This window comes from Amphiura filiformis, chromosome 9 (assembly GCF_039555335.1).
Source record: "Amphiura filiformis chromosome 9, Afil_fr2py, whole genome shotgun sequence".
In the NCBI taxonomy this organism is placed as follows: Eukaryota; Metazoa; Echinodermata; class Ophiuroidea; order Amphilepidida; family Amphiuridae; genus Amphiura; species Amphiura filiformis.
Genome location: NC_092636.1, coordinates 39,668,445 through 39,685,980, shown reverse-complemented (window position 1 = coordinate 39,685,980; position 17,536 = coordinate 39,668,445). Strand labels below are relative to the sequence as shown.

Here is a 17,536-nt window from a genome sequence, read left to right as displayed (position 1 = left end):
AGGGTTAGAGATAGGGTTAGGGCCCGGGGATAGGGTTAGAGGTGGGGTTAGGGCTAGGGTTAGAGGTAGAGGAGGGTTAGAACTAGGATTAGGCCAGGGATAGGGTTAGGTTTAGAGGTACCAGCTGTGAAATTTTGCATCCGTACATAGTACCTACTCATGAGGAGCATTTAGTGCAAACATGATGAGCAGTATGGTTGGTGTCTGCATGTTATGCTTGCCTGGATTGTCTTTTGTTTGTCTTCAGAAAGTGGGTCCAATGCTTGGCAATTACGGTGAGATATGCTTTTTATGTATAACATAGCTAATGATGAAATATGCTTGTTGGCAGCCTAAAATGTATAAAGTAGATAGATAGCATGATTGTATTAATATTTTAGATAGATAGCACGATTGTATTAACATTTCTCTAGTATGCTTTGTATTTCAGAATGACATGCTTTTGTTGCATTCTATTTACTTTTACTGACACTTTTTTTGTTTTTGTAAGTGATTTTATTCTTTCAGATTGTGATTCTTTTGCTAACCACTGAACAGCCTCCTTACCAACTGCCTACGTAACATCCATGGCATTAAACAAGTACCCAACACTGATGAGCTGTACAGACGGACCCAGCCCACCCAAAGCCATTGTAAAAGAGTTCGCAATGACTGCTGTATCAGAAGATGGTCAAGGACAGAACACACTGGAGATAAATTGTGTCCGGCACTGTGCTTCACAGCCACTCGATATAGATAGGTGCACACGGGCCTGAAAAGGATGGGATGGACGGTTAATATCCTGCATGGAATGGATGGTAATGGTAAATGATAATATCTATAACAGGTGGTGACCAAGAACAGTGGTTGTAAAATGGCAGATTAATGATGAAGGGTTCCAATCACATATGTAAATATGCAGCACAGATGGTGAGTAATTGGGTGTTTTGTAGTCAAAATCGAGAAAGTGAAAAAACATGCTTTTTGAATGAGCTTAAATTATATGCATCAATGTTCTTGAGTCTTGTCTAGTGTTGTGTGTGTCTTGGTGCTAATGTCCTGTGTCTATCTTGGCTGAAAGAGTTTGTTGCGCTTGTGAACATACTATGTTTGATTGTATCTGTCATTCCATTCTATTGGCATTCTTTGCAGAAGATGGTCCAGGACACACTGGAGATAAATTGTGTTCGGCACTGTATTCACAGCCAATCGATATAGATAGATGCACACGGGCCAGAAAAGGATGGAATGGACAGTTATTATCCTGCAGGTTGGTACCTATTACATGTCATTGAAGGCTCACTCTTCCTGGATTAAGCTAAAATTTACGAGGTATTTAATACTTTGCCTTATATTGGTGAGAACAACCACAATTAATATTGAAGGCGACGAAAAAAACCCCTAAATTTTCTGGAAGATAAAATGACCCTAAAATATCACCAAAACCTTACAAATTTGCAAATATTTTCATAATCAATACGTTTTGCCCCCTAAACCCCCAAAACTACTGATTTTACATTAAACCCAAAAACATTCTCCCAAAACGTTTTTTTTTCCTAAGTGGTCTAATGCTATCAAAAAGTAATGTATAACTTATAATGTGCATCATATTATACCTTTTGCCAGTGGCGTAGCGTGGGTCGTCACATGGGGGGCACTGACCATGATTGGGGGGGGGGGGGCACAAGCCATTTTTCGGCAATTTTCCTGTGGGGTTTAAAAAAATTTCAGATAGATTGGGGGCACGTGCCCCCTATGACGCCTTACGCCATTGCCTTTGCGATGTACAATGTTCTGTGTGCTGTGTCTCTTTGTTCTTGTTTAGGGTTTTGTGTTGTCTGTATTTTTGTGTGCTTGGTGACTGGTGGGTAAGTGAGATGCTATTATTTAGAATGTAAGCTTTTGTTGTGTTTTGCAGATGTTGAGATGGTTTAGTTTAGACATTCAAGATTTTTTGATGTGTCTTCCAACTTCGAGTGATCTATGTAAGTACAATTAATAGCAAATGTGATGTTTGTTTGTCAATGATGCAATATTGTATTGTCCAGTTTTGAATCATGCATGTAGCCATTGTTTCTGAGGGGAATGGGGTGCAGCAGGACTTGTGAACCTTTTAAAAAAATCTGCTTGCATCTAAAATGCACAACTCAAAAATGGGATTCTGTGTTAAATGTACCACACCAATATGACTCACAAAATTTGAGCTGTTTGAGGCCTTTAATATAGAAAATGGTAAATTGCTCAAAATCGACTAAATTGCTGAATAGTCGCATATAGTACTAAATAGCTTTAAATTGCATAAAATTATATTAATTATGACTTATCATGCACTAAAAGAGCTGTAGAGAATGTGTATATTGCAATAAAGTATACCAGGTATAGTTAATAGGATGCCTGGATACTATCATGGTTATATATGACCAAGATGGACCTGTTTACTTTTAGAACACTGTAACTTGGCACCTGGGGCAATAATACAGAGTGGCACCCCTCAAGACAAATACCACATTTGGTTATAGTTAAGTCGAATTTCGGTCCTAAAATGATATGCGAGCGAAAATGTTTACTTTCACCACTTGAAGGGGTACAGAATCCAGGGGCACTGATTTGGCGCTCCCAATGGTGGCACCCAGGGCACGTACCCCCACCGCCCATAATCATTAATCAATTAATAAGCTAAAATACCCACTTTTCCTTCCTGTAGGTCGTGTAGGCAAATGGTGAAGCAGGCATATAGGATGTGGTGTTTTCAATGAATGAATACAAGGTAAGCATAATGCAAGGTAAACAAATGCATATCTTGATCGGAATATCTGTAGATCTCTCATCTTCAGATTTTGAGCAAGTATACCTGATCGAAAGAAAATTCTCATCAATCATAATAATTCCAATCACCCATTTGATTTGTTGTTAATCATTATATCATTCATTAAAAGAATTGATCAATCATTATGATCATAATTATAATCATCAATTATATTATTAATCAATTATCAACCAGTTAATTAGTCAAGCAACCAACAATTTGATTAACTTATATCTACTCAACAAATCAATTCATTTGTTTAATTAATCAATGAAACTAAAATAAATCATGAATTTGAATCATATTTTTATCAAAAATGTTTAGGCCTACATTATTGTGCTAAATACTCACTTTTCCTTAGCACAAGCCATTGATGAAGCAACTATCTGGAACAATTATGTAAAATTTTTAAATAAAGTTAAAGAATATTAATTGTTAGTATCCTGTGCTGGGCCTACATCCAATCCCATTAAACTATACTGCATACACTCATTATAAATGTAATTAACTTTACTTCATTAAATTTGCTATTTTCTGGGGCAATATGAAAAAAAATGCTTCCAAATTCCAAGATAGTGTATTATCATGTAGAGGTGAGCCATGTATAGTAACCACCCAGAAAAACAAATAGCATCTTGACTTAAGCCAACCCTTGACACAAATCTGGAGGCGGGATATTTGAAGCTGCCTGAAATTTGTGTCAATAATATTTTGTTTGCTTTATGTCCTCTAACACTATTAATAAAAGGTCAATAATTTCAAACATTCTTCGAAAATGGATTTTGTTTCAGAAGTCTTATATATTTTTGTTTATTATGCAACCTTTGGGTTAATAACTCATGATTAACTTGTTTAATTTCTATCCTTTATGTTTCAGTAATTTGGTATTGTGATGCTACTTGGACATCTGATTCTATATGATCTATCATTAAAAACTAAGGATATACTTCATCCAACAGATGGCTTTACCCGTTATCACAACAACACAAGTTTCCCCCCAAGAACAGTATCGTATTGGATCAATTCTGAAAACAATTCAACACGCATTGAAGCAGTTAGAAGAGCAGTTAAGTAGCAACTCAACTGGATCAAATCTTTGTGCTACTAGATTCGTTTGCAGCATTTGCGAGTACTTAGAAGATCCTGTTATTTTAACTTTTTACTATTTTATAGTAAGATCATAACATTGGTAATTCTTAATATAGAAATCCGTGTGATGTTACCAGGGTTGGGGTGCATTTTCCCCCACCCTGGAGTTGTCACTGCCTATGCAAAGGAGTAACGCATGATCGTTCCCAAAGTCAAAAATACCTACCGATTTTGCGCGGTTTCAAGAACATTTTCAGCATTTGTTACCCCTATTTTAAACAAAAATGGGTACAAATTAGCCTTGAAAATTACACCTTTTTTTTTGCATTTCAAGTACACTTTTACAAAAGCACCCCTTTTTTAACATTTCAATAACACACACCAAAGAACACAGCGGCCAAACTGGAAGTCCCTAGTGATTTAATCGGTGTAAACAAACCCCCAAAACAAACTGAATGAGTTGCTGAATATTAGGAAGGCACAAAAGTTTTACAAAACTTTAAATCCGGGAGTAAATTGAGCAAGAAATGTTAAGATTTCCATTCAGTATAGCATAAAATTTGCAATTCATTTAGATATCCTTGTGATGCCACCGGGGTTGGCGGTATAGCTAACTTGGGGTGCATTTTCCCCCACGGGTGCCATTCACTCCATTCAGTAAAGCATAAAATTGGCAATTCATTTAGAAATCCTTGTGATGCCACTGGGGTTGGCGGTATAGCTAACTTGGGGTGCATTTCCCCCCACGGGTGCCATTCACTACATTCAGTAAAGCATCAAATTGGCAATTCATTTAGAAATCCTTGTGATGCCACAGAACGGTGAATTTGCCCCCCCCCCACATGTGCCGTTCACTCCATTCAGTAAATCATAAAATTGGCCATTCATATAGAATGGAATGGTCGGAAAAAACTTGTCTGGTAGTCATGGATATCAGAATGTTTTGTAAAATACTCTTTAAATGAATTAGGTAGCTCATGTATCATGGTATTCTTGTACATTGGGTATGACTTCTATCATGACTATTAGAAATTGTTCTTATTGCCCATTTTTGGAGTTTGGTCAGTTTATCTAAGTAAATTTTACATGTATTCCCCCAGATTAGAATTCCATAATTGAGGTACGGCCAATATATAAGTATAATATAAAAGAGTATGTAATACGATCCGGAATTAAGTGTTTTAATAAACAGCTGAGAAGTTTATATGAAAAGCCATTTTATGCTTCATAGAGACAAACAGATTATTACAATTATAATTTGTAAAACAGAAACACTGCATACATTTGAATTTTGTCGTTTGTTGTAAAAATGCTGTAAAGTAGTTTGACCTCCACGAAGCTAAGATGAGATTACTTAGTAATAACTGATTAATGTTCAATTGTTTTGATAATTTTGGCCAGTGTGGCACCATGCATGGGGGACCAAATGCCCCCCCCCTAAGAACTCTTCCCCACAGCCTCCAGTAAAGATGCAAAATTACAAGACTGAGCAAAGTTAGATTTTGCCCCTGCAGAAATTCACTTTGTGCCCCCCCCCCCAAAAAAAACCTGGTGTTGCCACTGGCTTTTAATGGTTATCTATGGAATCAACTTCCAGATCACATCAGGCTAGCGTCTTCTGTCACCAACTTCAAAACTTTGCTTAAGACCCATTTATTTAAAAAGGCATACAATTGTTAAACAATTTTGATGTCATTTTGATCAACCATGAACAATTATTCGCAGTTGGTTATCTGTGTTTTTAAACGCACTCTTTTTGCTGTTATCTTGAGTAATATTTGTTGTTGCATGTGTAATGTATTATGTATATTTTATTTTAAGTTTTGCATGTTGCATGGCTTCTTGCTTTTTTGATCTCGATTTTTACTGTCGCTTTTTTTTTTATGTTGTGCAATATGTATTGTGTGCATTTTTTGCTATTTTGCTATTTTAGTGGTTTTATAATGTATACATGCATTTCACAGTTTTGATCAATCGTGCCTTTTTAGGCTTACGCTGTGCAATATATTGCTTGTCTTTTTAAACTGGTTTTGATATATTGGTTTTTGTATGTTTTAAGATTGTAAATTCAAATATTGTTCATATATCTTATATTGTATGACTTCGTGAAATGTAATTGCAATCGCACTCCAAGTCATTTATTGTTTCCGTGCGCTGTGTTCACTTGTGAATGCGTATTGTGGTAACATTTCTCTTATTTAATTTTTGCATATTGCATGACTTCTTACTTTTTTTATCTCGAAATTACTGTTGCATTTTATGTTGTGCAATATGTATTGTGTGCATTGTTTGCTATTTTGCGTGTTTTATAATTTATATTTCACAGTTAATTGCATTTTGATCAATCGTGCCTTTTTAGGCTTACGCTGTGCAATATATTGCTTGTCTTTTAAAACTGGTTTTAATATATTGGTTTGCTTGCTTAAATATTGAGGGGTTTCCTCAAACTTTTTGTATGTTTTAAAATTGTAAATTCAAATATTGTTCTCATATTTTTACAAATGTATGTGCTTTTAATACCATGTTTTGTAAAGCGCCTTTTGATGTAATTGCTCTATATTATTATTATTATTATAATTTAAACTTTGTGGTTTTGTAGGTATGTTATCATGATTTTTCAGCTGACTGTTTCTCCTTGGGCATACATGTTTGTTTCCTGTAGCAGGTCAAAAAAGTCAAATGCGAAATGTCTTCACATGACAAAAATACCTTTTTGTTGCAAATTGGAATGGGAATTTACAGTGGGTCTCTCCAAGACGCACAGAAAAAATCATAGTCAAGAATATTTATGATACCCTTTCAACCTGCAGATTGAAAAAAGTATTAAAAAAGATGTGTGATGTTTTCTCCAGTAGTTTTTCACTATGCTCGTTTACTCCAGTATTGTTTTATATTATTTTGCTGGGTTTTTTCTTTGAAAAGTGAACAAATTCTAATGCACAAAATCAGCCGTCAAAAACGTAATGCGCCCGCTACAGGAAACAAACTTGTTGTTTTTTGGCCGAAGATGTTGTTATATTTGTGATATTTAAACCATTTTGGCACATTTCATAGCCAAGTAAATGTATTCTGATTATCACGTTCTGTTCTGTGCTTTCCTTTTTGCTTCCCCTTTTGGCTGAGATGCATTCTCATAGGTGTGTCTTGTTCTGGTTTAGGATTCTCTTTCCTCCCCTTTTTGGCTGAGGTGCATTCTCATAGGTTGGTTTTGTTCTGGTTAGGATTCTCTTCCTCTTAAAAATGTGATATCAGAGTGTATATGCTCGAGCATGTAGATTAAAAAGGATGTTATTTTTGGAATTTATCAAAAGGTATGGGATTTTGGGGATTCAAAAAGCATTGTTACAAGCAACCCTGTGCTGTGCTTGTCACATATACATACATAAATAACAACATCAAAATTATGTGTCCAAGTATTGTGAGAAAAGCAGTTTTGCTAAAAACTCATCCGAATCAAGATCACATACATTCTGTGTGTGACACTAATCTGGTTCATTAGGCCAAACGAGACTTTTCATGAAGTTTGTAATACAACGCCTACCATGTTAGAGTGTATATGCATTGGATAATGTAGATCAAAAGGGATGTGATTTTTGGAATTAATCAAAACGAGCATGATTTTGGTGATTTATCAAAAGTGATTTCTCACCTTACACAGGTGTATGCACATCAATTTACATGGATAAAAAATATATATTATTATTAGGGACTGTCCAATAATTATGAGCTTTCCTCAAGTAAAATTTCAATATGGTGTACGTGCTTAAAATTGCTTTCCCCCACCCTGCCAAAATTGGTTACTCAACATGCCTGCCAAACAATCTTTCCCCCCTTTGCACATGCCAATTTTTTTAATCCCAATTTACAAGTGTAGCGAGCAGGAAATTGTGCATATTTAAATGTGCAGTGCTCCATATACAATTTATACATGTGTACCAAAAATTGCTTCCCCCCTGGCCAGGGTCTTAGCTAGCCACCCGTCTGGCCGTCATTTTAGACAATTTTACCCTCCCTCAGGGCTCATAATTATTTTGCAACACATTATTATTATTAGTATTACTGGTAGTAGGAGTATTAGACTATTATTATTATTATTAGGCCAAGTAAAAAATAATTACATGTATATCGTCTGCACTTGTTCAAAAATCGGTGAGGGAGGTCCTTATTTATTTTTTTACCATTCGTTTCTGTGTAAAATTGGAATTGCAAAGTGTTTGTCAACACATCATAAAATCGGGGAGGCCCCCTAATATTTATTTCCCCAAAGCCCCACCCCTAGCTTGAAGAAAGTGTTTGCAATGCCTTTATAAATGATAACCAAGAACTTCTGAACATGTCTTTTCATCACAACAATTTTAGAAACAAAGTATGCAAATAGGAAAAATAACAAAAATCTCCAAAAATCGGGGAGGGCATGGATGATATACATGTGTTTTTTTTTATTTTACTTGGCCTTATTATCATTATTGTCATCATTATGATTATCATTATTATTATTATCACTTTATCATTATTATCATTGTAATTATTACATGTATTATATTTATTATTATCATCATTATCATCATTATTATTATTATTATTATTAAAGATTTTGAGATAAATCATGCTGTATGTCGCTTCTTTTGTCCCATGTCTCATTGTCAAATACAGGGTGATCTGCACCCAAAAATCTTAGTTGCATACTGAGGTAGACTATTTGATGTGAAAGTTTTATGAATGCACCACATTTAATTTGAAAAACAAGGACATTTGAAAGACGCCCAAAAAAAGTTGCACACAGATTTTACTGTCTTTGCGAATTGTCTCAATAAGGAAAACTCACTCAGTAGGCTTTTATGATACATGAAAGATGAAAGTTAAACAAAAAATAGTTTAATTTAGCACAATATATTATAGAAAAGATCTACATGTACTCCTGATTCAATAAAAATACAAAACTTTTGTTGGATTAAAAAATATACTGTTTTGCTAGATGAAACGGCTAAATCTTAAAGGAAATGAGCCAAAAACATGCAATTTTGGCACAAGTATAAATATCAAAAATTTAGTATAGGCTACGAGTTTGCTTATAAATTTAATAGTTTATGCTAACAGTAAATTTTGCTAGTTGGTTATAAAAGATATTGGAATGCGTAACCTGAAATTAGTCTTGATTGTCACAGCATACGACAATTTCGAAAAATTTGCCAAATATTCAAATTTGACTTTTATTGCTGGTTAGAACTAACTATAGGATTTAGCTACAATCTTAGAAATATTGTTTTGGTACATGTGGTCAATTTTACTCCTTGTTTCCATCCCCAGTCACATAAATTTTGATGGACGTTTTTCAAATAATGTAGCTTCAACCCTCCTGTTAGGCTTCAGTCACAAGACAAAGCAAAGACACTGCACACTGTGGTTTTTTAAATAATAAAATGGGATATTTTTGGCAACAAATTTATTATATTCACCAAAAGTTTCATTAAAAAAACCACAAAAAACCCCCAATAAGTTGGAAGTAGAAAGTGAAATTACACATTCTAATTGGTTGTTTGAACTGCATGATAAATTTATAAAATTACATTTTAACTTCAACACAATTTCTGATCAATTTGCCAATACATTTCAACCAAAAGACTCCAAATGTATGGCATTTTAAAAGGTTTTATTTGAAAAAGACCATTATTATTTCATAGTTAGCTATAGTTGGAAGTAAATTTAAAGTGTAATTACACACAGCTCATGATAAAATTAAAAAGGAATTAATAATTTCACATCTTCAACACAATTTCTGATGAATTTGGCAATACAATATCTTCACAAAAAAGCTACAAAAGACCCTAATATGTATGACATTTTGTGAAGTTTTATTTAAAAAAGACCATTAATTTGAAGTAGAAAGTGAACTATTGGTAAGATTGTTTTTGCCTAATGAGCAACTTCCTGGCTATGCCACAAGACTGATAAGATTTATACCCAACAAGTTTTCATTTTAAAACAATTTCTTGAATGTTTAACTTAATTGGTATCCTCTGTTTAATGTTAATCGGGGGCGGGGGGGAGGCTTATAAAAAGTCGTAAGCATGTGTGTGAACAAAAATGGAGAATTAAGGGTGTTTTTTTTTTTTCAACACAGGCCCGTGTTAAGGGTCTCAAAATAATTGATTATAGCAAATAAGGGTGTCTTTTTTGACACCATGTGTCCATGCTAAAAGGTAGTTATAAATCCAATCACATTCTTACACCCACAATCATCATAATAAGATAGGCCTACTACCCTATGATGCAGGCGATAATTATGAGAAAAACGTCAGAGATTGACTAAAAAAAGATCGTTAAAAACAATATCTATAATAGGATGGTGTACAATGCATGTTACTTTTTTTCCTCAAAATTGATCATGCATCCTTGCTAAGGGTTGGATTTTAATCCACTTGTTAAAGGTATGGTTAACAAACCATTATTCTTGTTAAGGGTCATTTTGAAGACACAATGGTTGTCCTTGTTAAGGGTGCTTTTCTGAAGTGCATTCACACGCATACTGACAACTTTTATATGAGTGCCCCCCCTCCCCCACCCCGATGTTAATTAGAGAATAAATGATAGATTTTGTCTTTTGCCTATCAATATCGTGTCATAATGGATGGGCTGGCCAATATTTTGAGTAGTGGATGCCGGCGCAGCGGTATCCACTACGATAAAAAATAGTGGCCAGCCCATCCATTATGACACGCTATTGGATAGGCAAAAGACAAAATCCTATCTTTTATTCTCATTCTTATTCAGTTTTAATGTAAATTTTGCGAGAAAAACTGCCTTTTTTAAGAAAAAAATAAAGTTACTTTTGTGAGGACATCCCCGTTGTGTTAATGAACTAAATCATTACGAACATCTAAGCCGCGCCGAATCGCGTTTTACTTCTCGCACGTGTATTACGCGAACGCATTCTCGCGCGATCATTGAGGAGCAACAAGCGTGCCGCCGTTGCGTGGCGGCGCGCGCCCTGACTAATATCACTATCAACTATTGTGAGATATTATACACCAGAAAACCAATCAAATTACGTGAATTCTTTACAAGACACACTCATTGAATAAGAATGTAGAATAAAATTGAATTGAACTGAAATAAAAATGTGAAAAAAGAACTTTGAGCTGAATTAACATCCTAAATGTGTAGACTCGTGGTCAAAGCTGCTTTTTCTTTTGCAAATAATTATGGAACAATTTTCTGACTCAAATTAACATCCACATGAACTTAGGAAGAATATAAATAATTAACCAAGTTCCTTATTTGAAACATGTATAATTCTATACACAGTGAGAGCAGTGGCGTGCGCAGCACATTGAAAGTGGGGAGGGGGCAGGTTGTTCGGTTCCCCCGAATGGAGTCTGATTAGGAGTGTAAGGTGCGGGCGAAATCAGATTTCGGGAAATGACTGATTTCCCGAATGACCAACAAAAGTGGGAGGCCGTGGCCCTTCTACCCCCCTTGCCCACGCCACTGAGTGAGAGGATGTTCCAATTCTGTAAAGTTTGCTAAAAACTAATATTTTTAACATCTATCTTTCATAGAAGAAAGAATGTACTTAACTTAATATAATACTTGTATGCAACATATTTTCATGGTACATTTTTCTGCAATTTTATGTATTTTACAAAACCGCTTTAATTGATGTGAAATTGCTGCAAATTTTCAAGAAATAGAAAAAATCATATGCTAGCAAACCAAGCCTCAAAATAAGCAGATCTGGACCAGGAACTACACATTTGAAAAAAAAAAGCAGCTCCTGGTCCTGTGATTATTTTAGAGAACCAGGAGCCATTTTTAAAGAGCTAAAGAGTCATTTAAATTTCAATTGTACACATTAAATACAAAACATGCTTTAACTACCAGGCTCTATTAAAAAAAAGAGCTTGGTTCATATGATCTGAGATGCCAGTTTTCAGGTTTTAACCTGAAATCAGGTTTTTGTGAGTCCAAATTCCTGCGTTTTTATTTATTTTCAGCCCGTTTTGGGGCTTTTGGCCTGCATACACGTGCTTTTTCAGGTTTTTTGAGTGAAACTGACTGGCATCTCTGTATGATTTTGGTGTGGACCAGGAGCCAAAATGTTATGACCATTTGGTAAATGGCTCCTGGGGCCCTGTGCTGCCCTTTATTTGTTTTATGAAAACATAATTATCATGCACACAAAAATATTTAGCTTTACACTTACAGTAATTATTATACTTTAAAGTTTGTCTAAAATGACAATTATTTTGTTTCAAAAATGTCAACTTGTGGAACTTCTAGATGAATGGCGCACAGTTTTGCAAACGTTATTCAGATACTGCACTGTGCGTGATTTTTCATCGGTGTACCAGTCCGTGAATTCGGAAACTGAAGCCGTGTCTGATTGAAGATGGGAAGCAAGAGAGCCTCATCAATTTTGGGAACACGGATCCATCGGTGAGTGACTGCATCCCTGGACTTCCCAGTGACATTGCAGGTTGCAAGGATCTCTGAAGGAATCACCATGCGGAAAAGATGACGCAGCAGACCCCGGGCTTTCTCTACATCCGCTTCAAGTGGCTTCTTGGTATAAATCTGCATTAGGATACTTTCATACTCAGCGATGTCTCGAACCAATGTACTATCTCCTCCAACTAGAAAGGTTCCGGCATAAGGACCTGGGATTATTTTGGGCACAGGTTTGAGAACACCAGAAGCCAGCAAAGACTGTGGAATAGGCACTGGTGGTGAAAGTGTTTTGACTTCAACTGCACTGCTGGGTCCTGGGTCAACATACTGAATTTCAATTGATGGTGGTCTTATTTCTACGATGTCTTCAGCTTCTGGATGGTATTTGGTTGCTGGTGATGAAATGGTGGCAGTGTTTGGCTCAATAAAGACTGCATGGTTTTCTGCTGATACAGTGCCATGTTTGTTAAGCATATCGTAAATGCTTCTCATATTGAATGACAGAGTGGTTTGATTCTGAAGAATAGCTTTGATGTCAGTTTTTAATTCTCCATTTGTTTTGGTGATGTCATCTGGCAATATAGTCACTGGATCAGTCTGGCAAGCTTCATCCCTGCTCTGCCCAAAATGATCTTCCAGTTCGAATTCTTCCTTATTTATAGTGTCCTCGTTATTCACCCCAATATCTTCAGAACTTTCAGATTTTTCTTCGTCATGATTCTGCTGCTCAATCTTCTTGCCTGCTGCACTAGACTTGCTAACTTCTGATTTTGAAGCCAGTATTTCAGCAATGTGCTTCAAGTCTTGCGATAATCGATCTTGATTTTTAAGTACATTGTTAACATCAGCCTTGAGTTCTTTGACATCACCACGTAGCTGAACAGTTTCTTGGTAGAGATCTCCCAGAGCTAGTTTTAGGCTTGTCCCAACTTTCAATTGTGGTTCTTCAGGGTGCTCATCTTCATCTGAAGTGCATGGACGTTTTCTGGTAGCCATTTTGAATACAGATCCAGTGACATGCACTAGCTGCACCACTCTCTGTATGACTATATTCTGTACAGTACAAGTTTTGTTTGTATAGATCTAGCACAGAATTCCCAAAAGTTTAATAGTTTGTAAACAGCTTTCACAGTTTAAGTTTATTTTCAATGTCTGTACATACACACAGCCAAAATATCAATGCAAACGACAAGCTTGTAGACCCGCTTATAGAGCTTTGTTGTACTAGCTATATTCTGTACTGTACAGCACTGTACATACTATACTGTGAATGCAGTGTGCATTCAGTGCAGCCCTGCAGCATGTACACACACAGTCTGTGTCACAGCTTGGTAAATAAATTATGCAAAACAGTACTGTGCATATTTGTAGTCCAACTGCACTATAGCATAGAATTGGACTTCTGGGAATTGATTTTCATACAGTACTTTTTTTGATTGGGTACAGTGAAATCCCACACAACAGGAACAATAGGCGTGGTATTGCTTTTTTACCTGGTTCAAGTACATGTGAGGGCATAAAATATTGAAGCTGCGCTTTCAGTGAAAAAAGTGGGTCTCACTTTTTGGACTAGTGTATAGTCAGTATACAGTGCACTGCTGTGTTGCACATGTCTGGCTGTGCTCTCACATATCGCTGCTGTGCTGTACTATTTATATCCATAAAGCTTCCACAGTGTGGATATAGCCATCATGGTCATTATAAAGTCCAGAGTGTTTCTAGAATTTATATAGTCTACACTGGTAGAGAAAATGGTTTGTGGCAGCAGCGTGTAGCTAGCTAGCGTCCTCATTTACTCGGGCATTTACTAGCATGATTATTTAGGGACTAGTGTTCAGAAATACTTTGGGGGCCTACTCAAGAAATTTTTTGTTATGGTGACTGAACAATTTTGGGGGCACAAACCCCATTTGTTTTGGATTTTCTCCATGCAAAACTGAGCATCTAAATTTTTTTTTTTTTTTTTAATGTAAATAATTTGTTTACCCTGCCCTCCTGGGTGTAAACCTAAGACTTTTTTTGTAATGGACCCAAAACTTTTTGACCCCCTCATTAGATACAAAACTATTTTGACCCCCCCCCCCCCATTTTAATGTACCGGTACTATTCTACATCAAAGGACAGAAGAAACATATCATATGATACTAAAACATGCATTCGTGTCCGGAGGGGGGGGGGGGCACTCCCATATATTGATATGTCATTTGCCCATTAAAAGACCCCGTTACTTTTGTCAAATCCTACACCCAATGACCCCGTTTTTTTTCAGTAGCCTACACTGAATGACCCCCTTTCTTAGCTTTTCTTGAACAATTAGTCCTCAAAATTGAAAATTAATGAGTTTTGTCTATTTTGTACTGTAAAATTAGGTAAAAAGCTATTTTTGATTGTCAATGATGTGAAATTTTGGGCGCTCCCATACAAAATCACCCCATTTTTGACATTTCCAACACCGAATGACGGTCAATGACCCCCGGCTTTTTTCTGTAGAATAGACCCCTAGTTCGTACGCTGGTGGGCACAGGTACATCACTTTCATATTTGAGTGCCCCCTGGATTCATATGCAATGAAATTGTACCCATGTCATTGATGATAAAAGATGTTTGATCATTTTGTAAAGTAGCTCATATAAGCATGTTTATACAACCCAGTATTTGAAATCATCCATTTATGATTGGAATCAGTGCCGGAAGAAGCATTAAAATGTAGGGGGGGGGGGGTCGGCGGATGTGTATTGGCCTATTTTGTTCTGGTTTTACTAGGACTTTTACTAGGAATCTTAGCCTGAACTGGTGTGTTTTGCTATTTGATGGGCGAGTTGCACAATTTTACCCTATTTGGGTCCAAAACACAGTGTTTTTTCAACATGCTAAAAAAGTTGAACTAGGCAATTATTGCTTTATTTTTCTTCTATTAAGATTGTTAGGGGGATGTCCCCTAGTTCCTCCGCTTCCAAAGTGTAGTGCAAAATTATGATACCATATTGTACTGACTTCATGTGGTGATTGTCTGAGACTGCACTTTAAATTGCTCTGCGTCAGATGAAATTGCACCACAACTTTCAAAATGGGGTAAAAAAAATAATTTAAAATCTAATCAGGTTATGAGTTGAATCTCTGCCCTGCTAGTGCTACCGTATACCCCTTACCCCCGCCCCTACCAAGTGTCACCCATGCGGATCTCCATACACTGGAAAAAAGAAATTATTTGCATATAAGGCCAAAAAAAAAAAAAAAGGTTCGTCTCTCAAAGCTGACGCTGGCGCTTGTAAAATCCCACGATTTAACAAAAAACAAATGCGGAAATTTTTTTATTTCAAAATTTTTTTTTTTTTAGTTTTTTCCAGAATAAATCGGCGAAAATCAGACTTTTTTCTCAAAATACCATGAAAAAAGTCGGGAATAAAAAAAAAAAAAAAAAAAAAAAAATCGCATTTCGCATTTGTTTTTAAATTTCTCGTCAGCTTTGAGACAAACCTTTTTTTTTTTTGGCCTAATAGCTTATAATTATGCAAATCATCTTCAGCTAATTTTTCCAGTAAAAAAAATTAATTCTGTCATTTTTTATTTTTTATTTTACTCGGAATAAACCTGTTGGAACGTATGTGCCTTCTTTCTTTAATTGGAAAATTTTATAGAAGACTTATTACTTGGCATTTTGACTGATAATGAAACTAGGGATAAATCATAAATAATATTTATGAATAATCAAAGTGCAAAGGATCTTTCTATGAAATTATCAACACTGTAAAATAGCTAAAATTACTGCACTTTTTGAGTCTTGCAATCACAGGAACATATTAAATGAAAATACAGCTGTTTTTGTTTTTGTACTTTTAAAGCAAACTCAGTACAATAAACCTAACATCCATGGCAAACCACTTCCTTTGCAGAACAATATGGGCACTTTCAGGCAATCACAGTGGTCATGGTACTGAGCCTGAACTTTATTAACCTTCCAATAAAAACCTTAATTCTACTGAGTGAGGTGTAATATTTATGCCCAGAGGCATAAGAGAAGGTACAGAAAAGGAACCAAAATTATCCAATTGATAAATTGCATGAGTACGAAATCATGGCAACTTCCCGGAGTCAATTTAGGATAAGTAAACAGTAAGACTGCGCTTTGATGAAGTTACTGTGGCTGAACTTTTTACCTTCAGATTTCTTTGTATTTCTTTGTAACATTTAACATATTTACCGGGCATCTTTACAATAGCAAATTAGTTGTATCATGCCATATGGCAGTAGAAATTGGTTTTTCATATACCGTACTGACTCGAGCATAGTCCCATTTTTCAAAATTGGGGGGTGGGACTATACTCAGAATTTTTTTAAATTTTTTTTTTTAAAGTTATTTATTTTTTCGGTTTTGTAGTGTCCCTGGACCTAGACGCTAGGATCATTCATGGTTGACCTAAAAAAAAAAAAATTTTGCACAAAGTTTTGTGTTTTTATTATGAAAATTGATACTTTGTTTGCATGTCATACTCTATTAATGATATCAAAATGCATTCAAATTCAATGCATTTTGATGTCATTAATAGAAAATGACATGAAAACAAAGTATCAATTTTCATATTAAAACACAAAACTTCAGGCAAATTTTTTTTTTTAAATTTCTGAAATTTTTCGAAAATTTGGGGGTGGGACTTTACTCGCGTCAGTACGGTAGTTGTAATCCCGGTTGTAATGTACCGATTCCTTTTTTCTGCCCTCCTTTTTCTACCCTGTCGATCTGATAGACACTGTGCACTTCCCCCACTCCTGTAACAAAATTCTATACCATGGGGGAAAGGGCACACCATACAGCCTCAATGAGGTTTTTCAATATTCACACTTACTGTTGATGACAGTGGCGGCACCCAAAATTGTTATCGGGGGGGGGGGATATCACAAAATTTCTGCAAAATTGCCATAAAAATTGTAACTTTTTTAAAAATGTTTTTTGTTTTTAGCAGAGGGAAAGGAGCTTCATTTTCATACCCAAAATGCAGGAATGAAGCCCGCGAATGAAGACCTCATACGGTTGTTGAACTGTGCGGCCGCACAGTGAAAGATCTTCTGCCTAGAGAGGAAAGCCTGAAAGCTAAAAGAGATTATACTTGTTTGACTTGGATAAAACTTGTGTTGGCACATGGTCAACTTGGCTGACCTTATAATAAGGGAGGATTGGTTTCACACCACCAGATATCTTGGCATTTAAAAAGGCAT

The 17,536-nt window shown here is 35.8% G+C and overlaps 1 protein-coding gene and 1 long non-coding RNA gene across 2 annotated transcripts; one reads left to right on the top strand and one right to left on the bottom strand.

Annotated features, from left to right (window-relative positions):
- Nucleotides 1–656: 656 nt before the first annotated feature.
- LOC140160980 (uncharacterized) lies at nt 657–8,435 on the top strand. The gene is made up of 4 exons (XR_011860057.1): nt 657–1,249; nt 1,898–1,964; nt 2,684–2,746; nt 3,663–8,435. It is a non-coding gene; the product is annotated as an uncharacterized lncRNA (long non-coding RNA).
- Nucleotides 8,436–11,310: 2,875 nt separating this feature from the next.
- On the bottom strand, nt 11,311–14,466 carry LOC140160979 (uncharacterized). Its single transcript, XM_072184335.1, is given in 2 exon segments — nt 11,311–12,235; nt 12,238–14,466. Coding segments are annotated over 2 exon segments (1,182 nt in total). The 5' UTR covers nt 13,319–14,466; the 3' UTR covers nt 11,311–12,134.
- Nucleotides 14,467–17,536: the final 3,070 nt, after the last annotated feature.